Raw genomic sequence first — 24,701 nt, forward strand, 5'->3', positions numbered from 1 at the left:
ACATCTTGAATAGTAAAATATTAATCAAAGATAAATATACAAAAACAAAAGACACATCCCTAACATTTTTTCAAAGATTAAATAAACAACCACCATTTTTTTCAAAATTTTACCCAATATATAACCAACAAAGAAAACACTTGAAACCACTATCAGGAAACATCTATAATTTTTCAATCAAACAAGTTCACCAATATGATAAAAAACAAAACAAACAAAAATTTTATATGTCAGATTTTGAATTCAAACCTATTCATAAATTTTTCAAAATCACAATCTCATCAATAAAATATTTGAAAAGCTCGAATTCAGATATTATTTCCTTACATGTATACAACAATACACCTTACCAAGTAACATTACCTTTAGGACTTTTAGGCTATTGCAAAACCAACGCTACAATATCACCAATACACGAAAAAGCATATCGTGTAAATAATATACTCCAATTACTAGATATTTGCCAATCCACAATCCTTAATGAAGAATTATCTATAAATAATATAATAAGTAACGAAAACAGAAATACGGATTATTTCACAAAAACCCCATATTTTAAACCTACATTCAACATAAGTAACTACACAGAGAATCAACAGAAATTTTTAACAATGTTTAATTTCCAACATTCACAAATAACACAAGACGAATTTGAATTACTAGCAAAACAGCTAATTAAATATTCATCAGTCTATGCAACATCCAAATTTGATGTTGGCAAAATCAGCTCATCACTACATCTCCCATTAAAACCAGACGCAGTTTTCAAAAAACAAAGAGCAAGTAAAGTACCAATTCACTTACACGATAAAGTGAACAGATTACTCGACATTTTAGAACAATACAACATTATATCACCAGTAAACAAAGAGGAACAACCAAAAGGCAACACATTTATCAACCCTGTTATCATTCTAGCCAAAAGAGAATCATTAAAAATTGTTCTCGATGCTAGATACCTCAACTCACTCATAGATGAATCAAAGTGTAATTGGCCCATTGAACCAATACAAGTTATTTTAACAAAAATAAACGGAAAATACTTTACCACCGCCGATATGAATAGTGCATATAATCAAATGCCATTAGATGAACAATCACGACGCTTAACACAATTTGTTATTGGAAACCAACAATACGAATTCAACCGCTTATTCTATGGAATATCCATAGGACCAGCAGCATTTTCAGCTTTTATGAGCAAAATTTTTCGACCACTAATACTCAAGAAAAATGCAATCACCTATTTAGACGATGTTTTTATGCGATCACAGACAAAAGAGGAAATGTTCAATGTTTTAGAACAATATCACCAAATACTTCAGAACGAAAATCTGAAGGCCGCCCCCGATAAATCACACTTCTTTTTGACAAAAGTTAAATTCTTAGGACATAATATAGAAAGAAAAACAATCACTCCATTGAAATCACGTATAGACGCTATTCAAAAACTCCAACCACCAACAAATAAAAAGAAAATCCAAGAATTCCTTGGAATGTTAAACTTTTTAAGCAAATATGTTTATAAAATGCAATTATATCTACGACCATTCTATAACATACTTAGACAACAAAATAATTTTGAATGAAATACAGAACATCAAACACGATTTGAAGCAATTAAAAAACTTCTAACTGAACAAATTTCAAACACAATTCCAGATTCAAATCAACCATTTTATGCAATGTGCGATGCTTCGAACTTTGGCATCGGCGCAGCATTATTACAATCACATAATAGCACAAATAAAATGAACCTCATATCAGCAAATTCTCGATTATTCACTCAAGCAGAGCTACGACTCTCAACTCTAATGAGAGAATGTACAGCCATAATATATACACTAACAGAATATGAATTTCTGATACTTGGATCAAAACATCCCACAGTTCTATTCACAGACCATAAACCAATCATCTTTCTTTTTACACAAAAGTCTAATCCAAACCACCGAGTTTATAGATTTCAACTCATTTTAATGAAATTCCCAAACTTACATATAGTTTGGACCGCAGGAAAAAATCTTGCATTACCAGACACCTTAAGTCGAAATACGCCACCTGAATTACTTACACGTAAAACCACAGTTGAAATACCCAAAAACATAAAATTCTACCTTGCAGAAAATGAAATATCACCCCGATTGGAATGCAAATATGCAGTAAAAACTGACGTTGAACAATCACAAATAAATAATTTACAACATTTCCCACTTTATTTAGATTGTCAAAATAATCACTATGAAGTTGATCTACTTGGAACATCAACTTTTAAACCAATCCCATATTCACAATGGATAAAAAATAACACCCAACAAAAAAGAATAAAACAATCCCCGCCTAAAAAAGACCATTTTCCACTAATTGAAAAAGAAAATTGGACTGATAAAATAAACTTATCAGGACCACAAACAAACGATTCAAAATACACAATAAATCAAGTTTTTGACCTCCATGACCCACTTGACACAATACCCTTATCTAAATTAGAAATTGAAAACATTTTTCTCCCCCCAACAGAAACAATTACAATTTCAACACTGAAACAATATCAAAACCTTGACCCAGTAATTCGACAACTGAAATCATGGCACAAATATAAAACTAAACCTATCAAAGCAGATTCAACTATTCTAGGAAACAAAACACTCCTCCGATATTTTCGAAAATTCAATAATACAACAATTAACGAAAACACAGACCTTATAGAATACAAACTAAATGAATCTACAGTTCCCTGTCTCCCTTTAAGTATGATTCTTATAGCTTTTAATATTTCACATACACAAAATATTAAAGGACACTCTGGATCAGAAAAAACATATTCAAATTTTGTACAAAACTTTTATTTCCCAAATGCACCAATTTGGATAAAAGTACTATGCAATGACTGTATAGTATGTCAACTAAATAAACCTTACCCAAATCAAAAACAAATAGCACAAAAACAAGATTTTAAAGGACAAAGTTTGTACTTTAATCATCGTATCTCCTTTGATACAAAAGGACCAATTTCACCCTCATCAGAAGGAAACTCCTACATCATGGTAATTGTTGACGCATTTACACATTATGTAGCACTTAACCCAGTACCACATTGTAACGCTTATTACGCTTACACAACACTCTATGAACACTGGATAGCAAAATTCGGACTACCAGAAATTTTAGTTACAGACAACGGTACAGAATTCATAAATAATGAAATCATCACACTATGTCATTTATATAACATTAAACACAAACCACGTACATCTCACGCACCTTGGACAAACGGCTTAGTCGAAGGTATGAACCGTTCATTACAAGAATATCTCAGATGTATCATCAATGGAAATGATACAAGATATACCGAATGGTCAGCAGATGTAAAACTATTTCCCTTAGCATATAATTCACAAATCACGACAACTTTAGGAATGTCACCATATGAAATGGTTTTTAACCAAAAGCCACGCAAACCAATAATGTTTACAGCAAACTCTCATAAAAACGCACAAGGTTATTGTCAACCAAATAAAGACTCAATTTGTTATAACCTACCATTACATACACACGATGAAGACCATTTTCATCACCCACAAATTCTTAAATTAGCCTCCGGTACACACACCGAATGGATTTTAAACAGAGATAAAAAACACAATGAAATTTACCAAAAGGTAACAAAAAAGTTGTTACAAAGGCAAAATATTAATGAACAAATAAATTCACGCTTTACACCAGCCTCCGATTTAAAAATTGGAACATTTGTTTTAATACCCAATTTTAATACTCAAAAAGGAATTTCAAAAAAGTTACAACCCCTTCGTAAAGGACCATACCAAATAATTGCAAAACCCACTGATGTCACATATAAAATCACCGACTCAGATAAAAAAGAAATCGTTCAACACCGAAATAACCTATTACCTTATTATCCAAAAGAATACGCACTCCGCGAACTAACTCAATTATATTCTTTTACAGGTTGAAAAGTTATTCAAAATGACCCACATACGGACAACATAACAAAGGAACAAAATGATATTCACCTCGGAAATCAAAATACAAAATCAAACACCACAAAAAAACAATACAAAAAATCTCGATCAAAATACATCTCAAAAAGAAAGAAAAAATAGAAAAATGACAGAACAAATAATACCCCAAAAACAAATCGACAAATCAGAACATAGAGAGTCTTCACGACTTAGAAATCAACCACGTAAAAATTATAAAGTATTCATCCCACAATCTAAAATATTAAAGAAAGTTGAATTTCAAAAACAACCTTAATTCTACATTTAATAATCTTTGCACCTCTGAAACATTTTACACTTTCAATTTTCAAGATAACATGCTGATAAACACGCAGCGATTCTAGTTCAAAATTAGCCAATAGGATTCATCCAATCCGTCACCTTCTATAACTTTAACACAAACCAACTAGACGAAAAATATTAAACTCCAGGCATATCTATAACTATAACTCTACGACCTCCAGGTCAAAAATAAGCAAACCACTTCAACTTGACAACTAAAATAAATATCACCATAATATCATAACCCTCCCTTATCTAACAAACCAAAGATCAACAATATTTCCCCAACTCAGCCCTCAAATACCCCCCAAACAAATATGTTAAATTAGCCTAAAGTAAAAGAACGACCATTTTATTTAGCCTAAAGTATAAAAATCTCAAAAATACCCGAGATCATTTGACAAATGAAAATAAAGACAAAGAAGACCTCCCGATCACCATAAAAATTGCCCCCAACAATTTTTTACAAAACTCAACCCACTTGTCAAAAAACTAATAAATAATCCGACCACACTTGAAAATTGCCCCAAACAACAAAAAATATTCGATCACGAAGCCATTTCTTAAATGCTCTTCTATCAAACAGTCACTAAAATTATCACAAACCTCAAACAATTTTTTACGATACTTGAAACTTTCATAATATTTCTTTTTGATATCCTTGAATCTTTTCTAATATTCTTAATCATTTTTTGTAATATTTTTTAAATTTTCTACACTATATTCGAACTATTTCTCCAACTTTCAAAAACCCTTGATTATATCCACAGGTACGATTCATACAACTTGTCTAAATGATACGAACTATTTTCAGTAGAACTGATATTTTTCTACTATTTGTAATTTTCATAACATTTTTATCATCCCTCATTTTGACCATATGCAAATGTATAAAGAAAGCAATCCTCCCATTTGCCCTAGCAACAATCCTTCTAATTCTTTTTTTTAGAAGAATACTATAATAAACATAAACTTTTTCACTAAAAGAATAGACCAAAAAAGCTATCAAAAATTGCTACCCAACAATCACATAGTCAGTCTTCACCGACATCATCCCAAGAAAACCCGACAACACTTTCAACTACCCAAAACATCCAAACATCTACACGAATTTCTTTTCAAGATAACCCATATACCTTTGAAGAACGACACGCTCGTTTATCAGAACCACTAGAACCAGTTCAACGACAAGCACCTCTAAGCGAACCAACATATAACTTATACCCAACACTACCACAAGAATTAAGTAGAATAAGAAATCCTAGTCAAAACCAAAATACAGTCGAAATAAATAGACAAATTATACATCCTCGACGAAACAGAAATTTTCAAACTCCCCGAGTTCATTTTGACATACCCCAATCCCCATCACAAAACACTCCAGAAAACCCCATTGGTATATTACCAGAAACCCCTACGCTTCTTTCACAACGTAGCACCTCAAGCCTACCATCAGATTACTTAGGTTCAACACCAACATCTGAACAAATACGTGAAAATCCCTTTAACCCCCCAAACCAGGCATCACGACTACCATATTGGACAACACATTCATTTACACAAGGTGAATTAAATTTAGTCAATGATCCAATAGATATTTCTACGGATACAACAACATCCTCATCACTACCAGAAACATTATCACTACCATCAACACCATCAATAAGCCAGATTTCACCACCACCTTTTAACTTAAATTTTCCAAATAATCTCGACGCCAGATATCGAGAACAATCATCAACAAATATCCCTTTAAGACTAGATTGGAATACATTTACAGCCCCTCCACCATTATTTGGACAACATCTAGAAAGTAATCGCCTTCACAACTGGGCACTTAATAGATTACAATACCGACAAGACATTCACGACGATATCCGTGATCACAATATCCAAATACTCCAACAAAACAGTTTACAATTAAAGTTTGAAATCACAGTTAAATTAAACAACATTACTCAACATCCCTACCCATTAAACCCACCAAACATAACAGCCCAATCACTACCACCACCATTTATAACCACTGAAGTAATATATAAATACGACAGATATACCAAAAAGACAATTGGTTACATCACATTTTATAACCCATACTCAGGATTATCATACACATGTATATTCTAAAATTATTAATTTTTCTCCAACTCCTTTTTCTAGTAATCTCAAATCAAAACATAAACCCTTCTCCCCGCACAGGACCCCAAGATTTATTAGTAACACATTACGATTGTGAAGAAAACGAACAAAAAACACTACACAAGTATGCAATAAATCAAGTATCACAGTGCGAAACAGAACCCCAAGCCATAGAAACTACAAATGTAATAGCAACACTTTATTCAAAAGCCCGAGCAACTACAGTTATAGGGTATAAATTCACAGCAACATTTTCTGAAAAGAAAGTACATTGTTCACAAGTCTCAAACGGAAATAAAAACCGACTTGACCATGAATCATTCTACCAGAGTAATATAGAACCACTTTTACATCTCAATCCCGAAGATTGTAAAAACGAGTTACTCCGACTAAACATCACAAAAAATAAAAACACAGATAGAAATTTAGTATATTTCCAAGTTTTTTCAGATTCTGTACATCAAGCAGAACTTGAAAGATATCAAGGACATATAAAATTAGATGAAAAATACCCATACAACGGCGCACACGGACGATTAACCTATGACATGCACGATAAACACTGGATACCACACATTGGTATAAATGACCCATCAAACTGCAAAGCAGACACAAAAAATTAAGGATACCAAGAAATAATGTTTTTCGATTGGAAAATACAACTCGAAAAAATACAACTCACACAAGATTTATCAGACAACACAATGATTTATCAAGGAGTTAGATTACCTTGTAAAAACGACCAAGGTTATTGCGACCCTACAACCAGAACACAAGCAACAATTGTTTGGTTCCCCGAAGACACATGTACAACATTTCAAGTAGCAAAAATACACGCTCGTATGATAAAATTTCACGAAAAATATTTTATACAATCAATACCATATGAACAAGTAAATCCATTACGAAAAATAAGTTCTAATTTTCGAAACATTCATAATATAGAAAATAAATTAACACGTTTTCAAATATATCAAGAAACAGAACTTGCATGTAAATACAGAAACCCACTTCACAAAACACAATACTCTGAAATATTAGTTGAATACGAAAATGGATTCGACATGACCACTGGAAAAATAAAAGTCGACCCATACGCCACAAGTCATCCCCTAAACGAAGGAACATCATATATACCAGTTAATTTTCAAAAGAATACAGGTCAACCTGGTGGACATTTAAAGCACCAAGACGATCAAAGCACACGTTTACAAGAACTATCACTAATGAATAGTACATATTTTGGTAATATCCACTATGATATTCACTTAGATATGAAACTAGACTACACGATTAGCCGAATTTTTCAAGAAATGTCACTCTCCGAATTAGAAACATTACACCAACTATGCGAATTAGAAAGAACACAAATATTACAATCACTTGCACTAGCAGTATTAAAAATACCCTACGCAGGATATTTACTATCAGGAAATAGATCAAATTTTTTAGACTATGAAGGAAACATCTTATGGTTTTATACTTGTACTAAAAAAGTATCACCACTATACGTTTTTGAAGATAAACGATGCTATAAAAGAATCCCTATCTTTTATAAGAATAAAGTACATTTCGTTGACACACTTTCACGAAGAACCTATTTCTGGGATACCGCAGTTCCATGTGGATCAGAAAATAGCCACAACGTAGTACAACTAAACCCTGATGAAGATAAATATTACCTTCTCACCCCATATCCCACATTAATGCAATCACTCAAAAAATTTTCACCAGAAAGCATTCGCGCTATCGCTCGAAACCCAAATATAGACTTACAATCAATAGGAATATACTCAAAATCAGATATTCAACATCACATTAGAACACAACAATTCCAGGAATTATTAACACAAATGGACACAATACAAAGACAATCAATTGACCAAAACTTACGCAAACTTCCAGGATTTGCAGACATCTATACGCAAGACTATAGCGGATATTTTAAAGACATTAAAGATTATATATATCTAAACGGTGAAAAATACCGTCCCCAAGATATATCACCTATCAATATTTTTAGCTTTGTTACACTCAAGAATGAAATTCTTGATTTTCTAGGATGGCCCTACTACATCTTAGAAAAACTGACTATTTTATACGCAATGTTTAACTTTATTGGATTTCTTTTTTCACTCTTAAAAGGAATCTATAACACATGTGCTATACACACACAAGTCAATAGACAAGCAAGTGTAGCACGCATACTATTTGCAGGATTTTTTGGAATATTTTCTACATCTATAAACAAAATTCTTTTAGACGCACAAATAAAAGAATATAACACAAAAATAGCAACAAGACAGAACACATACGACGAAGAACATAACAATGCAGACACAACACCAACAGCACCACAGTTACCACCCCTACCACATAACCATCCATTATCCCTAGTCCCACGTAATTTTCGAAATTTAGCCATAACACATAATAATTTTAGACCAACCATATCACAAAGTCCCATCCAACATATAATGCCACACCACTCACAAGATGAAAATACTTATGAACAAATTATAGAACAACCCCATACCACCGCTTTTCAGTCTCAAAATAATAATTTTTTTAGCCCACGATGAGCCGACAACTTGGATCCCTACACCGATCAAATTCCCACCCAACCAACCTCACCACTCCAATCCCAATAATACCACTTTTTGCTTTTCCGCCACCCGATTTCCCATCCAGTAATGTAACATCCGGCATGAATTCCGATACTAATTCACACATCTCAGTTTTATACTCCATCTCACAACTCAATAACCCGAATATTGAAACCCCCGATGAATTTGCCGACTCTGAACCATCTCCATCAAATAATTTTCACACCAATCCCTTAAATTTTTCCCAACCCCCTTTTCAACCCATACTACCAAATAACCCTGACCCAACCAATTCTACACCCTCTTATGCTTCCCAAGTCACTCCAACCTACTCCTCACTTCACTCAGACCAATCATCTCATTCTCCAGACACCCCCCGAATCTCCCCAGAACTAGATAATTTCATTACCCTACAACAACAACCCTATCACCTTGACACCCCAACCATAAACCAAATCTCATCCACAATAGATTCATCCAACCCTCCTACCCCTACACCCTCTTCAATTTATACTGAATCATTAGCACCATCATCCACAACTACTGAATCTTCACTCAGCACTAATAGAGCTTACCGCACTTTTAAAAGGAAGTTCCCCAACCATCCTTTCCCAGCGAAACCAGGAACAGCCCGTGAATATATCAACCATCCACAACACACTAACACAAAAGAATTTTTAGCTATCACCTTACCCTCATTTCCACAATACACCTTAAACACCCCTCATGACACTAACGAGACACGTAACTTTGTAGACGAATACGTTTTAATGCCTACCCTTCCTTGGACCTCATATTATCATTTTACAAATCCCCTTTGCTTACCTTTATCTAACACTCATATCGATATAGAACGAAATAAGGACATGCTATATCGACTCACTACACCACTAACACCTAGACAATTTACTTACATTGGATATAAAAAATCACTAAAAACACACACTGCACCCCGAGCTAATGAATATACACTAGAATATTACGATCATAACATCATCAGAACTAACCAAGATCAATTCTTAGACGACGATCGCTTCGCTAACCCACAAATCACCGAGAAATTTTTCATTTAAACACCATATGTATTTACACTAAATATCTTCGATCGCAAGTTTGACCACATTATTTCAGAAGCACTAACAGACACGCAAGCCTACGAAAGTTTTAAAGAACGCTTCCAAATATTTTCACTAACCTTTCATTTCCTTGCACCACATGAAAGAGATTTGCACTGCTCACACGATATTATGTTGCGCACTAAACAAACACACACATATACTTATTATCGTTTCATCCAAAATCACTTTGACCTACACACTCCCTCCAGACAACCACACCATCGTTTTCAATTCATCAATTCCAAATACACCTCACCATTCTTTCTTAACTTCACATATTGCATTAAAGATACTAACCTTCATGGTATTCTTCGAAATTATGATCCCATAACCCAAATGTATATCTTTTGTCCCATCACCAAGACCTTCAACGCAGAAGAATCCCGACCCTTCCTCATCCCACACGAGTTTGTACAACCTATAGAAATCCCCATTTTAGAATTCATCCATAACACTAAATTCAACCACAAATTATATAATCTAATCCAAAACACACCTTATGAATTTGCAGTTGGCACTGAAGAACTAACCACCATTAAGGCACTTCAATTGCTTTGGCCACTGCTTCAAACTAAAAATATCATCCGCATCTTAGCCAAATTACTAACAACTTCAGATCTCATCCACGACATCTTCCCCCACGGTTTCTTCCCCGACGACTAACAGGTAAGTATGAATTATACATATTACTAACTAATTTAAATATTAGAAACTCACCATTCTTTATCCATGTTTTCTTTAGAATTTTAGCCTTCATCCTAGATCATCTGAAAAATTCACAAAAGAAAAATAAAAAATAGCAAACTTCTTCAAAACTGTTTAAAACCCTATTAAATTTTTGCACCAACAATTAAATAAATATAATACCAATGCAGTAAATTAATTTATAAATTTTTCCCCCACAAGCAGTAAATCTAATAATGATGAAAATTTGTAACTTAATTTCCCCCAACAACTAGCAGTAAAATTAAAATTCTATGTAGTAAATTAATAAGAAGCAAATACAGTACTAACCTTTTGCTATTTTCATTCACTCGCACAAGAATTCTATCCAAACTCGCACAGCTCGCCCACGAAGAATTGTTTAAAATAATGAATTTCAGTTTCAAGCTTTCACACTCGATAACTCTAACACAAGATAACACGTTCAAACTTTCCTTTAACCCGGTTGGAAAGGAATTATATACTAAACAAAACTAACCAATGCAGCTTACTAAACACCACAACACATAGCATAACAGCATGACTAAGAAAAGGAAACCAACGGTACCCAAACCGGATTAACCCAGTTTAAAACTGGATAATTTATTCTTTTGAAGACTATTATAAAGTCTAAGAAAGAAATAATAAAACACAAAAAAGTCGAAAGACAAACCCATACCACAAACAATTTGATTTTTGAAAAAAGGACACAACCAACAAAACATAAGAAAAACCACAACAAACCCAACATAAAACGTTGTCACATAACAGGACCTCTCACAAAAACCGCATGCAATCATACTCCCACTCCTGGCCTAACCCACCAGGAAGGACGTCCTGAGCATGCTCTATAGCCGGCCTAACCCACCGTGCTACATCCACGCTTTGTGACCACACTCCTATTTTTAATAAGAGCTACTCAAGGGTGAGTAACTCTTCAAAATAACTGAACTAAAACAAAAAGCTTTTGTGAAAACAACTAACTAAAATCATAATTAAAAAATATTAAACTAATAAAAGTTTTATAAAATGTAAATTACATTATGCAATACATAGATCAGAATACAACACCAAGGACGAACAACCAAAGACAAAACGACCCTACTACACTCGAGAAAGAATGGCCAACTACAATCAATATGCCGCCCACAATCACAACTCAAAGGATTTAGAGTACGACTTGACTTCGCAGAAAAGGACTTCATTGAACTAGACCAATGACCACCTCGATGTTCAAGTATACGTACAGATCCGAGTAACCAGGCATCCCCTCCACGCACAATCTCCACGCCATTCCCAGACAAGGTCAAACACAAAGAAGTTCTCACCAATGAAACAGAAAAACCTGACATAGCCAACCATTCTGAAATCAGATTTGAGTTTGTTGCGAAAACCCAGTCGTTGTCTTGAGAAGACACAACGATTGAATCTGGGACTTCTCTAATAAGAAAACCCAGAAGAAATAAGATGTTCGCCAAATACCAACGTCCATCATCCATCTTTTGAATTGCAGAAAGACTATTCTAAAAAAAAAAAAAACTCTGTAAAACCCGGATGGGTGGAACCTGATCTAAACTACATTTTATGATTGGATAAATTAGATATTTTACCAATGTAAAGTATTTAATATTAACCAATCATGATCCATCTAACTAACAATCCACTTATTTGTAAGTGCTGAAATTACTTGTAATTTCAGCACCAGAGAGATTTGAATTTAACTTAGAAATTAGTTGAACTCTCCCGAGTACTTCAGCAGCCGCAATAAACCAGTATACCCTAGATCTATTGAGCCTAGCAGAGACTAGTTAAACAACCTGAGACTAGATAGTATAAGAGTAAGATTAGGATCGGTATTAGACTAAGAAGTTGCACGAATCTATCCGGCCGAAAATAAGATAGCGTGACGAGCAGACGGTGTACCCTATCCGAAATTACTCTATGAGTTATACCCATCGGTCCTAACTCAAAGAGTTAGGGTGCGTATCTTTATGTTTTAGGGTGGATATCGGCACAGTGAACAGGTCTTCGCCTGTGTTCCAGCGTCTGTTCCTTATCAACCTGTTCACGAGTGTGGACGTGGCAATTCGAGATGGTACACTCTACTCCAACACCATCTGTGACAGGGGACCGCCATACAACCAACAAGTTTGTCCTGCTTGATAATATTATCCCCCCCCCCCCCTAATCGACCAAGTAAAAATTTTCCATTATACTCCTTAAAAACCCCTTTTTTGCAAAGAAAACGGTGACTGGAACATTCTGTGATAAAGCAATCGGTTATTCTTGTCTTATTTTCCATTTTTCACTTCCAACTCTTTTGATTTTCTTGAAAATTATTCGATTTTTTAGGTGAAGAGATTGCGAGAATGTGAGAAACTGCTGGTCGCTATAGAACTATCTGGCATGCTCAATGACGCCCCTCTCGCATTCCAGGCCATAGTTCTCTCCTATGGCCTCATAGTGCCCATGATCCAGAACAAACTACCGTCCGTGCCAGTTGCCCAGATACTACTCCGCATCCACGCTGTGTTGACGGAACTGCCAGCCAACCTTCGAATTCGGAAACAGCAGTCGATCACAGACTGTATTTCTCACATGATAGCCTGTATCACTTTTCATACCGCAAGGGTGAGTTCTCAAGGCCATTATCACGAATGAAGAGATTTGAATTCAAAACATTTTTCACTCTACATTTTTTTTAAAATTCGCTCGATTTCGAAAATTTCAATTAGTGTGTTTTGTCTTTTTTTGTTCTGATGTCAAATTCAACTTTCTTCCTGAAAAATCTAGAAAAATTTCCTTTTTGTGTGGGTTTTCCTATAAATGATGCTACGTGCTACCACTAGGGTTTGTGGTCCCTTTTTTTAAAGACTCGAAAAACGTAAGCCGAATTCTTAAAGCATTGTGGAATCCAACGCGACGTTGGGTGAAATTTGCTTCAATGGCCAAAATTTTTTGTCTTTAGGTTAAGATTCTATAATTTGACGACATTTTGAGTAGGCATCTTTTGTTATCCATGGACAAAAGCCTCTAAAACATTGATATCATTTGTATTTGAAACTAGAGGCATTGTGGTGGCAAACTTTTGTGCTTGTTTATACAATTTATTGGTATCGTAACCTGCGCATTCTCCTTACTTTTGTGACTTCTCAAATGGTATGATTATTAAACAGCATGAAGTGGAATTTTCCCAAATCGCACGGTATTAAAATATTTAATTTGGGAATTGTGTCATCTGAAACGTAATTAGCTTATGATGCACTAGATTGTGAACAATTTCAGCTGTTGCGAATTTGGAAGCAGAAACCTCTCGCGCGTGAGATAAATTCAACGGGAAGGAAACTCCTCACGAATGTGGAGAAAACAGCCGCTCAGATTCACCAGGCTGAGTCCCCCCGATCCGGAGGCGGCGCAGGGGGTGCGGGGGCTGGTAGTGCGAACGGAGGCGGAGGATCCCATCGCGACGAGGCTGATGGCGAGGACCAGGATCAGGACCAGCTGGGAGCCGAGGGGAAAGAAGGTAGCTTTCAAGATAAATACCAGCTTTGGAACAGTTTTATCAAAAAAGTGTCAAGCGTAAAGGTTGGAAAAGTGTCAACAAACTCGAGGAAACGGAGAACAAAAAATCATTTTTCTCAGTTACCTTGAGTTTTTTCACACTTTTTCAACTGCCTGTTGGCTGCATTTCATCAAATCACTGTAAAATATTAAATTCTAGACATTTTTGGAAAATTTAAGAATAATGAGCATATAGATTAATGCAAACTTATGGTTCGAAAATAGAAGGCGACAACTTAGACGAAGAACGGAGCCAGGCTGGAGATCCCGCAGCCGCGGCTCAAAGTGGAGCAGCGGGTGGTGAAGCCTCCGGAGCCGCGGGAGGAACAGGAGGTGGAGACGACAACACCGACAAAGGCAGTGTCGCTGGCACTCTCCGCGAGAAGGATCCGGCCAGAAATGTGACGATCGGAGGTGTGGCGGCTCCTCGGAAGGCGCTGGAGGTGACCAAGCAGCCAGGAGGGGGGAGGGGGAAGAAAAGGGATGCGGACCAGAGCGATGAGTTGAGGGCACTTCAGGCGAACATGCTGAGACTGTCTAGAAATAGTGAGTCACAGTTGCTATCTAAAAAAATTTGGTCCTGCCCGTTATTGCCGCCCATTTAATTACGAGATGAGAAATACATAGATTTTTTTCTGGTATCTTAAGTCCAATTTACTCAATAGGCATCAATAATAACATGCTCATCAAATAATATCAGAATCTATTAATTGAATCAAATCGTGGATGCAGTTTAAATCAATCAAAAATAATTAGATACATGCTTTTCTTCGATTGATTAGAGAAAAAAGGTAAAACTCAATTTGTTTTCTAGTCCAACCATCCGACGAATTGTACGGAACTGAGGATCCGATAGTATTGCACGCATACGTGGCCAGTCTCCCCGCCAAGGCCGCCTACAAGGAAATCAGCAAGTTCAAAAAGAAGCCTGCCTTCCTTCAGTTTCTTGTTCAGGTTCGCAATTTGATTTTTGCGTCTCATTTTCATTACGCATGCAATTTTTAGCAAGTGAAGTCAAATCAGCTTAATGACTTTTTCCAATCAAACAAGTGGTCTAACACAATCATTGAATCCTTTCGAATGCTTTCCTAATTATAAATTCAAATTCCACGTGTCTCGTTTGGCACTCTTGGCCCAGCGGTAGAACAATGCAGAAAAGGTTTTGAGTTTAAATCCGGCCAGGAGCTGCTTCTTTTCCAAACTCGAAAAATATCCCGTTCGGAAAAAAAACATTGTCGGCTTATCGTTTGTCCGTCTGCTTATTTTTGTCGGTTTAGTTGCCACAATGCAGAATTGTTTTTTTTTTATTATTTAAGCAACTTCCACTGTAATTGAAAATCGATTTGTTTAATTTCTGTAATTTTTATTTTACCTAGCCCTGATGTATAATTTCTCTATTAGTTTCTTGCTTAAAAGGTTTATTTGGTTTGACTGGTTTTGGCTTAAGTTCTATCGGCTGAGTCACATACTGTTGCGTTGTTTGGTAGAAAATATGTTTATTTTTATATCCTTTCAGAAGTGGAGACGGCTTAAAAACTTTATTATTTCAAAGTTTTCCATGACAACAGTTTTTGTTTTTGATTCAATTGGCATCTACCCAGAAATTTTTGACTTTGTTGCCGCTCAATAAAATTTTCTGAAAGCAGATTTAAAGCTGGAGATTTGTTTCTTAGTCTCTATTCCTTAAAATTGAACTTGTGTGGTATTCGTCTCAATTTTTGTCTACCAGCTTGCAGTTTTAATTTTATTTGGTATTGCGGGTGATGCGTTCATTTGGCTGAAGGTCTTTGCGTTCCTTGACTCTTTTCCAATTATCTATTGTCTATGTTTTTGAGAGTCGATGAACGTATTTCAAATTTTCATATAGGCTCTTATAATTTTTTAACGTTTTTTTTGTCAAGAAAACTCTTTAAATGCTCTTTTCTTTTACAGAAATGCTTTTATGCTGAGAAATGCATCTCTGAATGATTCTAGGTATATTTGTACTATTTGATTACAATTCAATTTCATCTGCTAAAAGTTAGGTAAATTGTGCTCTTCAATTACCAAAGTGTTAAGGTCACGAAAAACGTGATCGACTTCTTGTTTCGAAAGTTGAAATGACTTTCAGATTTCGCTGCGGAATTAAAATTTTTCTCATTGCTCTAGTTAATTTTATCAAAAAAGTTTCAATAGTAAATTCGTTCATTTTGAAAGTCAAAGAGCATTAAGGTTTTTCTATTTTTCTACTTAGAAATTTCAAAGTTGCAAAGTTGCAGTTTTCTTTAAAAAAAACTAGTCAGTTTTGATTCTCTTCTCATCAATGCTTTTTCCAATTCTGGCTTATGGTTTTTTGTTCTGCTTTGCAAGTAATTCAAAGCTCCGTTTTAAGTCTTATTACACTTGTGAGAGCATGTGTCTTCTATTCGGGAACTTGAATTTTTCCATTTAACATTTTTTTTTTCAAATCTTAATCGTTTTTCTTATTTGCCTGATTATTACACTAGCCTGTTTTAGTGGTTGTAGTGCAATAGGTGCCACTTTTGGTGGCACTTTTATGGCTTTTTGATTGCATGTGCTTTCCCATTCGTTTAGCTATAAGTTAACACAGTTGATGCATTCTTAGCTTATCAAATGAACCAAAAAACCTATTTGTATCAAACAATATAACAATAAAAAAAACTCGATTTGAGAAAATTTCTAACTCAATAAATAACTCAATTTTATAAAATGCATACTTTATATAGAATGTGATTTATGATTTTTAATTTTTTTTACATGCAAATTTAGTGTAGTTGAACGTAATTCAGACTCTTTTTTAGCTCGTGATAATTTTTTTTAGGAAAAGTTAAAATTTGTTCAGGTCCAATTTTTTTTTCGAGGTTTGACTTAAAATAGTTTTTTAAGTTAAGTTCATTTTTTTGTTAAAAGGAAGGCAAACTCCATTATCAAACAGGGAAATTGTAAAGTTCGCGAAAAACAGGATCGACTTCTAATTTTGAAAATGGAAATTAATTATCAGATTTCCCTGCTACAGAAAATTTTATCGATTGATTCAGTTTTCTCAATTTGGGTTAATTCAATCAAAAAAGTCATAAATTGTTTTAGAAATTCAATGAATTTTTAAGGCCATCGATTTTTTTGGAAATTCGAAATAGTAAATTGAAAAATTAAATCAGTATTTTTTTCTTTTTAGTAGCGTTCATTGACTTTTTCTAGCTGTCTATTGGCAATGTTTGTTTTGTATCGCAAGTGGTGCGAAGCTCAGCATCGCTTCTGTCTAATTAATGTTTTCTTCTAGGTGGTGTCCAAAAGTATTTCCGAAGGCAAGGCTACCGAGGCATTGGACTGGTGTGACGATGCATTCTCGTGGCTCACCAGGTAAGAAATTGGTTGGAGGAAGATGAGTGTAATGCGGCCTACCCTGTCTTCCAATGGGAGTTTAATTTGTTGAAACATTCAACACTATTCTTTCCAGTGATATAATCGATGTAATTGTTAATACGGTAGGGATATCAGTTCAATTGGTTTTGTGCAAATGGGATGCCAAGCCGTAATTTTATTTCTTTTTTGCTTTAGAATCACTAAAAAATTATTAAAAATGTTATGTTGAACAACAAAAGATTCTGATTAGACAATTTTGGTCCTTCGAGTTTCCTATCGTATGTAGGCTCTGATCATCCGAAAATTCAGTTTACCAATTTGCTAATTAGTTTTTTACCCATCTGACGATTACTTTTTTCATTTGATAGTCGACCATACGTTTTCAGGTGGTACATAAGCACGCCGTAATATACACCATCTGGAGTATAAACTAGCCAAAATTTGGGATGTTACATATTATAGTTGTAATATTATCGTACTAATTATATAACAGAAGAATAATTCAGAATTCGATGTGTGTCCTAATGTTCCGACGTTTTTTCATTCGGCTAGTTTATACTTCGGCTGGTTTTTGCACACTCATTTTCACTCAGGCACAAACTGGAGCTGTTACAAAAATGAAATAATTAACCAGAGAAGATGCTTAATAATCATCGCTAGATCATCTGCTCATTATTTTTAGCAGGTCTACTGATCAACTAAAAATCACCAAAAGAAGGAAAGTCCAAAACTGTTTTGATTTTGCACCACATTTTTGCATAAGTGTTGACAGGGGCGGATTTAGGGGGGGGGGGGGCGCGGACGCCCCCCCCCCCCCTCAGGGATTCGAACCCCTGCCGACCCAAAGGGTCCCCCCCTTTGATACTTTTTCAGAAATCCATTTTTGGCCGACCGACCCTAAAATTTTTCTAAAGGCGCCTTTGGCGCCAATATATACTAACTTTGAGGGGGAGCGCGCGCCAAAAAAAAACGCTATTTTTTTGTCAAAACTTTTCAAAAAGTGCCCAAAAACGGTTTTTTTGACTGTTTTTTCAAAAATGTGCCTGCGGCGCACAAAATTTTGCCAAAATAGGGGCAAAACAGTGCTTTGGGAGGGCTCGAAAAATCAATTTGGTCGACCTAAAAAAAAAAAAAAAAGGTCGTCAAAATTTTGGAAAGTTTTTTGAAAATCCGCCCCCCCCCCTCGAGAAAATCCTAGATCCGCCCCTGAGTGTTGACATTGTTCACCCTTCGCTAATACTTGAATGAATTAGAATGACGGAACTTTTGCGAAAACATTTCTCCGCTAGTGCGCGGATCGAACCTCAGACCTGAAAACATTCATTCTATTCATTTGTTCACGTCTCCCTCATCAAACATACTGCACACATCGAGTGAAGATTTTTTCATCAATGTTGTTTGGTTGCATCATTTTGTTCACTTCAAACTGGTTTTTTGAAATGATTTCAGTTAATTCCTTCCAAAAGACTGCAATTTTCATAAAGTTTATTTTAATTAGTTTATCATGGAACTAGTCTGCATTATTTTTAGGGGGCGTAGCGTCTTGCATGCGTGCCGCTTAGCATGCGCAATTAAAGTAATACTTTAAAATGTGATTAAACAAACTCGGTTCTAGTTGCGCTAACAGCCGCATGTTAAGCGACACGCATGCTAGTAGGCCGGTCCCCAGTCTTAGGTTTGTGTAATTTTCTAGGCATCTGGCAAAATTGATAAATGTACTCAAACACCATGCAAATATCGATCAGTGTTGTGCCATCTTTGCGTGTGTTCCAGTTATAGTTTTTTCCTTGTGCTACTAAATCATTTCCATCTAATTTGAACCTAGCCAGTGAAGTTTGTTGCTCTTCTGTTTCACCGAAACAAACAACATTTCCTTTTGAATCTATAACTACCTTTTTGCAGTACTGAAACTGCTAAAGACTTTCAGATACTTTTGCTTCGTTATTTTTACAGATTTGTAATTTCCTGCCAAATTTCTATCGAGTTCGACAGACGGGTTCAAAGTTAGCTCTCTCATGCAGTCGATTGATGACTTCAGACAATGTTCAGCGTCATCAAATGAACATTTTATGTTCTGAATTAAACCATCGCGAATCATTTTCAGAGATTTAACTTGTGCTGTCAATTGGTCGAATACTTCCTCAGTCGACAATCGAATTTCGTCGCCCGAATTTGCCTCGCTGATTTTTTCCAATTTGTTTTGACCTTCCTCGACAACTTTCAAAACTTGGCTCATCTCATGTTCGCCGTCTTTAATAGCTGTGGATATTTTTTCAACCGACTCCTTGTATTTTTTTACTTGTTCTGTTGTTGCCTCTTTTCCAATTTCTCAACCCTTTGCAATCAATTTACGAAAAAATGTTAAACGAATGCATAAGCAACCAATTTGCATGCAACATATTATCGGTAGTCCCTAGAAGCAAGAATTGTTTTTTATGAGGAAGTGATTTTTCATTTATTGTTCCAGCCACTGAAATGGTGAGGAACATCTATTCCACGCACAGTCAGGTGCCAAAAATAATCTTGGGAAAGGGTCGAGTGATATATTTTTGAATTTTTCGATTTGTAAAATTTCGAGCGAATAAAATGAACGCGCAAGCTTATAATAGGCTCATAATAGTAAACTTATAATTAAAGTTCAGCCGTAAAAACGAAGTTTTACTCCAGTAGAATAAGTTTCAGACATTTTATAGCGCTTTCTTGAGAATAAGTTTTTTCTCAAAAAAGTTTCTGGCAAATAATTTGAAAACATTTCCGAATTAAATTTGTTTATTGTTCCGACTTTCGATACGAAAGTAACGGAATATTTGTGCTCGGGTCGGGTTTTTTTTTCTTCAGACAAATTTCGACTTTTTAACTAGCCATTTTTGACGGGATTTTTTTTATCATTCGAAAAGTATTGTTGTCCTGAGCTCAAATTTGAAAAGATATTTCACCTGTGATTATTTTTTGTAAAGTTACGGGGGTCTAAAGTTTGCCATTTTGGCCAATTTGGGACAATTAACGCGCGATATATTTCGCGCTATTAACGCGTTATTAACGCGCTATTAACGCGTAAGCGAGAGTTAATCCGTCTTAGAAATCGTTAAAAGAAGCTTATTCGCCATAATTGGTTGGTTACAAGGAGCAAAATCTATCCTTTTGTACTTTGTATGGCGTGTGGGGCGATGATTTTCATAAAAAATTTCAAATTTTGGAAAAAAAAATTTTCATTTTATTTTTTCTTTTATTTAATTTTTTAATGTTATTACTGCTCCATAAACCTTAAAAGGCAGTCGGAACATTCAGGGCTTCGCCCTGATACGAGCAGTCTTGTTCACTTTATGAGGAAATCTGTTGTTTAAGACCACCTAATTTACTATAGTTATTGAACTTCTAGGCTTTCTTTCAAGTCATCTTATCACACCACGAACAAAAACGATGTAATTTGGAAATAAACAGCTTTTTGTCGTGGTCGGCATTTCCTGTGCTGCTCGAAGAACAACCGCTATCATTGTTTCTTCTGATTTTCTTCTCAAATCAAAAATTTGTTTTAGTTTTTGCAGTGGGGATCTATTAGCTTTCCTTGTTGGAGAAACACCAGGTCAGAAAATAGCCTTTTTATGCACAGGAAGCCGGATTAACATCAATAAGTTAGAAGTATGTCTCATTTTCTGTCGGCTAGCTTGCCGTGCTACGTTTGTGATTTTTTGATATTTTTGCCCCTGCCAAAAAATGTCAATCATAACTCTCGATTTATATTTTTTGTTTTTCGAAGAAAGTATCGGAATATTTATGCTCGGGGTTTTTTTTCTGATTCAGGCCAATCAATATTGGCGAACGAAATACTCGTTTTCATTGTAAATTATAAATGCACCAATCAAGATGATGTTTTACTGAGCGCAATTGTAAAATGATATTTCAACTGCGATGAATTTTGGTAAATTCCGAGTTTAAAAATTGCCAATTTGGCCTAACTGTTGACTAATTTAAGCAATTTTTGAAATAATTTATCAATGATGCTCATTGCGTAAGCGCGAAATATTCGAGCGCGCTAATTTGTTCCGCATTGACAACAATTGCAAACTGAATTGAGGCAAGCTGATTGGTCCTATTAACTCCCTACAAGTCTCAATTTATAACACTTTGTCTCTTTCATGCAGACTAAAGATTTTAGCCTAATAATATCCGAAACAAAGTAAAGGGGAGTCGTAATATTGAGGGCATTGCCCTGATACGAGCAATCTTGTTCTTCCTGAAAATCAAAAGTTCAGTCATTGTATTTATGTTTCCAAAGTTGAGGCATTTATGATTGATATCATGAAAATGTCTGCGTTTTTGGCTACCTTTTGAGTTTCACTTTTCGACAAATTGTATGCATTGAAAGAATGCAGAAAAAAAACAACTGAATCAATTTATCTACGACGGAAAGGACCTATATACGAGAGCTCTTCAGCTTTTATTTGCAAAATTCTTTTTTGCATTCTATTGGGACGAACATTATTTTTTTTGTTAGATTATATTGGAAAAGAGAGAGGCCTTTGGTCTCATTGTATTCATCCAAAATCATAGAGAGATGGACTACTTCGTGATTGGTTGATTCCCGGTGATCGTTTCTCCAGCAGACGCGACAGATGAAGTTTTCATGGTCGCATCTTAGGCAAATGTACTCCTTCGGCTTGTTGTGATGAACACATAAGCTTTTGTAATCAATTTCATCCTTGCGGCAATGTTGCGCTCCTGATCCATGTGCTTGAATAGCCTTAAATCCAATTTTTTTTCTTCAAAAAACAAACTTAAAACTAACGTATTTCCGTTTAAAAAATTGAGATAATAAGACGTAATCAATTATTATAATTCTAACTTTCTCTAAATTGGGTCACTGCTGATACTCGTCATTATTCTTTTGGTCAAATTGATTTAAATTTTCAGTTCAGTCTCAACTGAATAAATTTTTTTTTTTGATTTTTTATTTTCAATTTGTTGTCGATTGTTCTTTTTATACACTTTCATTTTTAACGAACCTGAATTGCTGAGCCGAGATCGAAATTTCGAGTCAATGTTTCATTGTTTGAGATGTCGACTGAAACAACCTGCTTGCAGACGGCGCATTCGGGTGGGTTTCTGAGGGTGAACAGGCGGGACAGACATGTTCTTGGGGGCCCACAGTACGAATGGCCGCATGGTAACATGCAAGTGTTCTCGAACACCTCGAGACAAATGCTGCACTCGAAAGCTTTCGATAATTGTTTATCCATTTCTGATAGAGAAATTAAAAACAGAACGGGATTGAAGTTACAAAATTTGATCGGACGCAGTTAAATTGTCCTGAAGTTTTGTTGAATGACAATTTTATCGTGATATATCAAAAATCGGCATTGACAACAATATGAATTAACTGAGTACTCGATCCTTTAGGTTCTTTCGACAGAAATTGGTATCTAAAAATCTGAATGTGGCTGAATTTGCTCTGACATCATTTTGCAAATAATCTGGGCTCTTTCGACATATTTGTTCAGTGGTGATCATGTGACTTCATCTGAGCTGAGCAACCTTGGTAACAGATCGAATCCATTGAATCCAACTTTTGAAGTTGCAACGCAATATCTTAGATAGAGGTGTGTTGTACCATGCAAATAGCAAGGCTTTGAAATGCTGCTTTCACTGAATTTGGTTTGGCGGCAGTTCGCCAATTTAATCTGATTCAATAGTTTAATAATCCAAAAATTCCATATCAAGTTCTCGTGCGCTGTTGAGTTGCTGTGCACTTCTGAATCAATTGATTTCGAATGAAATTTTATTTTATTCTGGAAAATTGATTTCCGAAGAATTGTCGCTTATGGAAATGCAACCTCCCCCATGTATTCAACCCTATCATCCCGTAAAAGTTCTCACTGTTGTGATATTTCACGACCGTTCGCCCACCTGAACTACTAAAACAATTTTCTTCAGGGCCAATGCGGGACTTGCATTGTCTAAACAATTGCTCTTAAAAAGAATTAAACAATGTATGAGTTGAACATTTTTTGTTCGACATATTTTTGAGGTGTCTGTCGGCATAGGATGTTGCCGAAAACTTTGGCGAGACAGAAGTTTGAAAGAAAACTGAAAAAATTTGTTTGTGATGGAAAACTTTTTTAAACTGAAACACTGTACGCGATATAGTATGGAAAAATTGAGACAAAAAATATTATCTTGTAAATTTTTGACGGATTTTTTTATCGTTACATGGTTTTTGATAGTTAAAGGATCGTTAAAATTTAATCACAAGATCTCCAATTTAGAAGTTGCAATTTAATCATGATGCAATTGTAACATCTAAATCTGTTTGCTAATGCAATGTGTACTGCTGGGAACGTTTTCAGAATTAAATTGATTTTTTGTCGGCTTGTTGAGCTTCCTCTCGTTTTTTTGGTTTGCTTGCCGGATATTTTAATTTTTTAAACACTTCTAATGAGGGGCTACAATTATTTCCACTAGCTTTATAATAAATTCAAATTCAATCAAACATGCAGCGAACCTGCCGTAGAGAAAACACATATGCTTCAGACGACAAAAGTCAGGGGTTTGAATCCGGCCTGGATTTTTTTTTTTACAATCAGATTTTTTTCAGACTATCGGCCGTCTGTTTATTGTTATAGACTTAGATCCCGTATCGCTCTTTTACTAGATTCAGCTTATCCGGAAACTCACTTCCTTTTCAGTAAATTAAACAAAAAAGTTCCATTGAAAATGGTCTTCTTATTTTCTGAATAACATTAGTCGAAGTAATCAAGTCACATACCGGGTTTTTTGAAAAATTTTCGAAAATTTTGGTTCGTCGTTAATGTGCAGGGAATTATTACACATGCGGTTGTTATGCTCACATTAGCATTGTCGGCTTTCTACTGCTTTTTAAGTTTTGCTAGATGCAAGGTAAACTTTCAGTT

At 35.2% G+C, this 24,701-nt stretch overlaps 1 protein-coding gene across 1 annotated transcript in view; it reads left to right on the plus strand.

Annotated features, from left to right (window-relative positions):
- Positions 1-24,701, plus strand: part of LOC134839966 (cilia- and flagella-associated protein 54-like) — a 251,236-nt gene that overhangs the window by 196,190 nt on the left and 30,345 nt on the right. The window contains exons 24-29 of the mRNA XM_063855594.1: positions 12,870-13,017; positions 13,222-13,500; positions 14,155-14,392; positions 14,656-14,976; positions 15,245-15,384; positions 17,711-17,790. Of these exons, the coding sequence (XP_063711664.1) occupies positions 12,870-13,017; positions 13,222-13,500; positions 14,155-14,392; positions 14,656-14,976; positions 15,245-15,384; positions 17,711-17,790 (1,206 nt within the window). The remainder of the gene's footprint in view (positions 1-12,869; positions 13,018-13,221; positions 13,501-14,154; positions 14,393-14,655; positions 14,977-15,244; positions 15,385-17,710; positions 17,791-24,701) is intronic.

Source organism: Symsagittifera roscoffensis, chromosome 2 (assembly GCF_963678635.1).
Source record: "Symsagittifera roscoffensis chromosome 2, txSymRosc1.1, whole genome shotgun sequence".
NCBI classification, from domain to species: Eukaryota; Metazoa; Xenacoelomorpha; order Acoela; family Convolutidae; genus Symsagittifera; species Symsagittifera roscoffensis.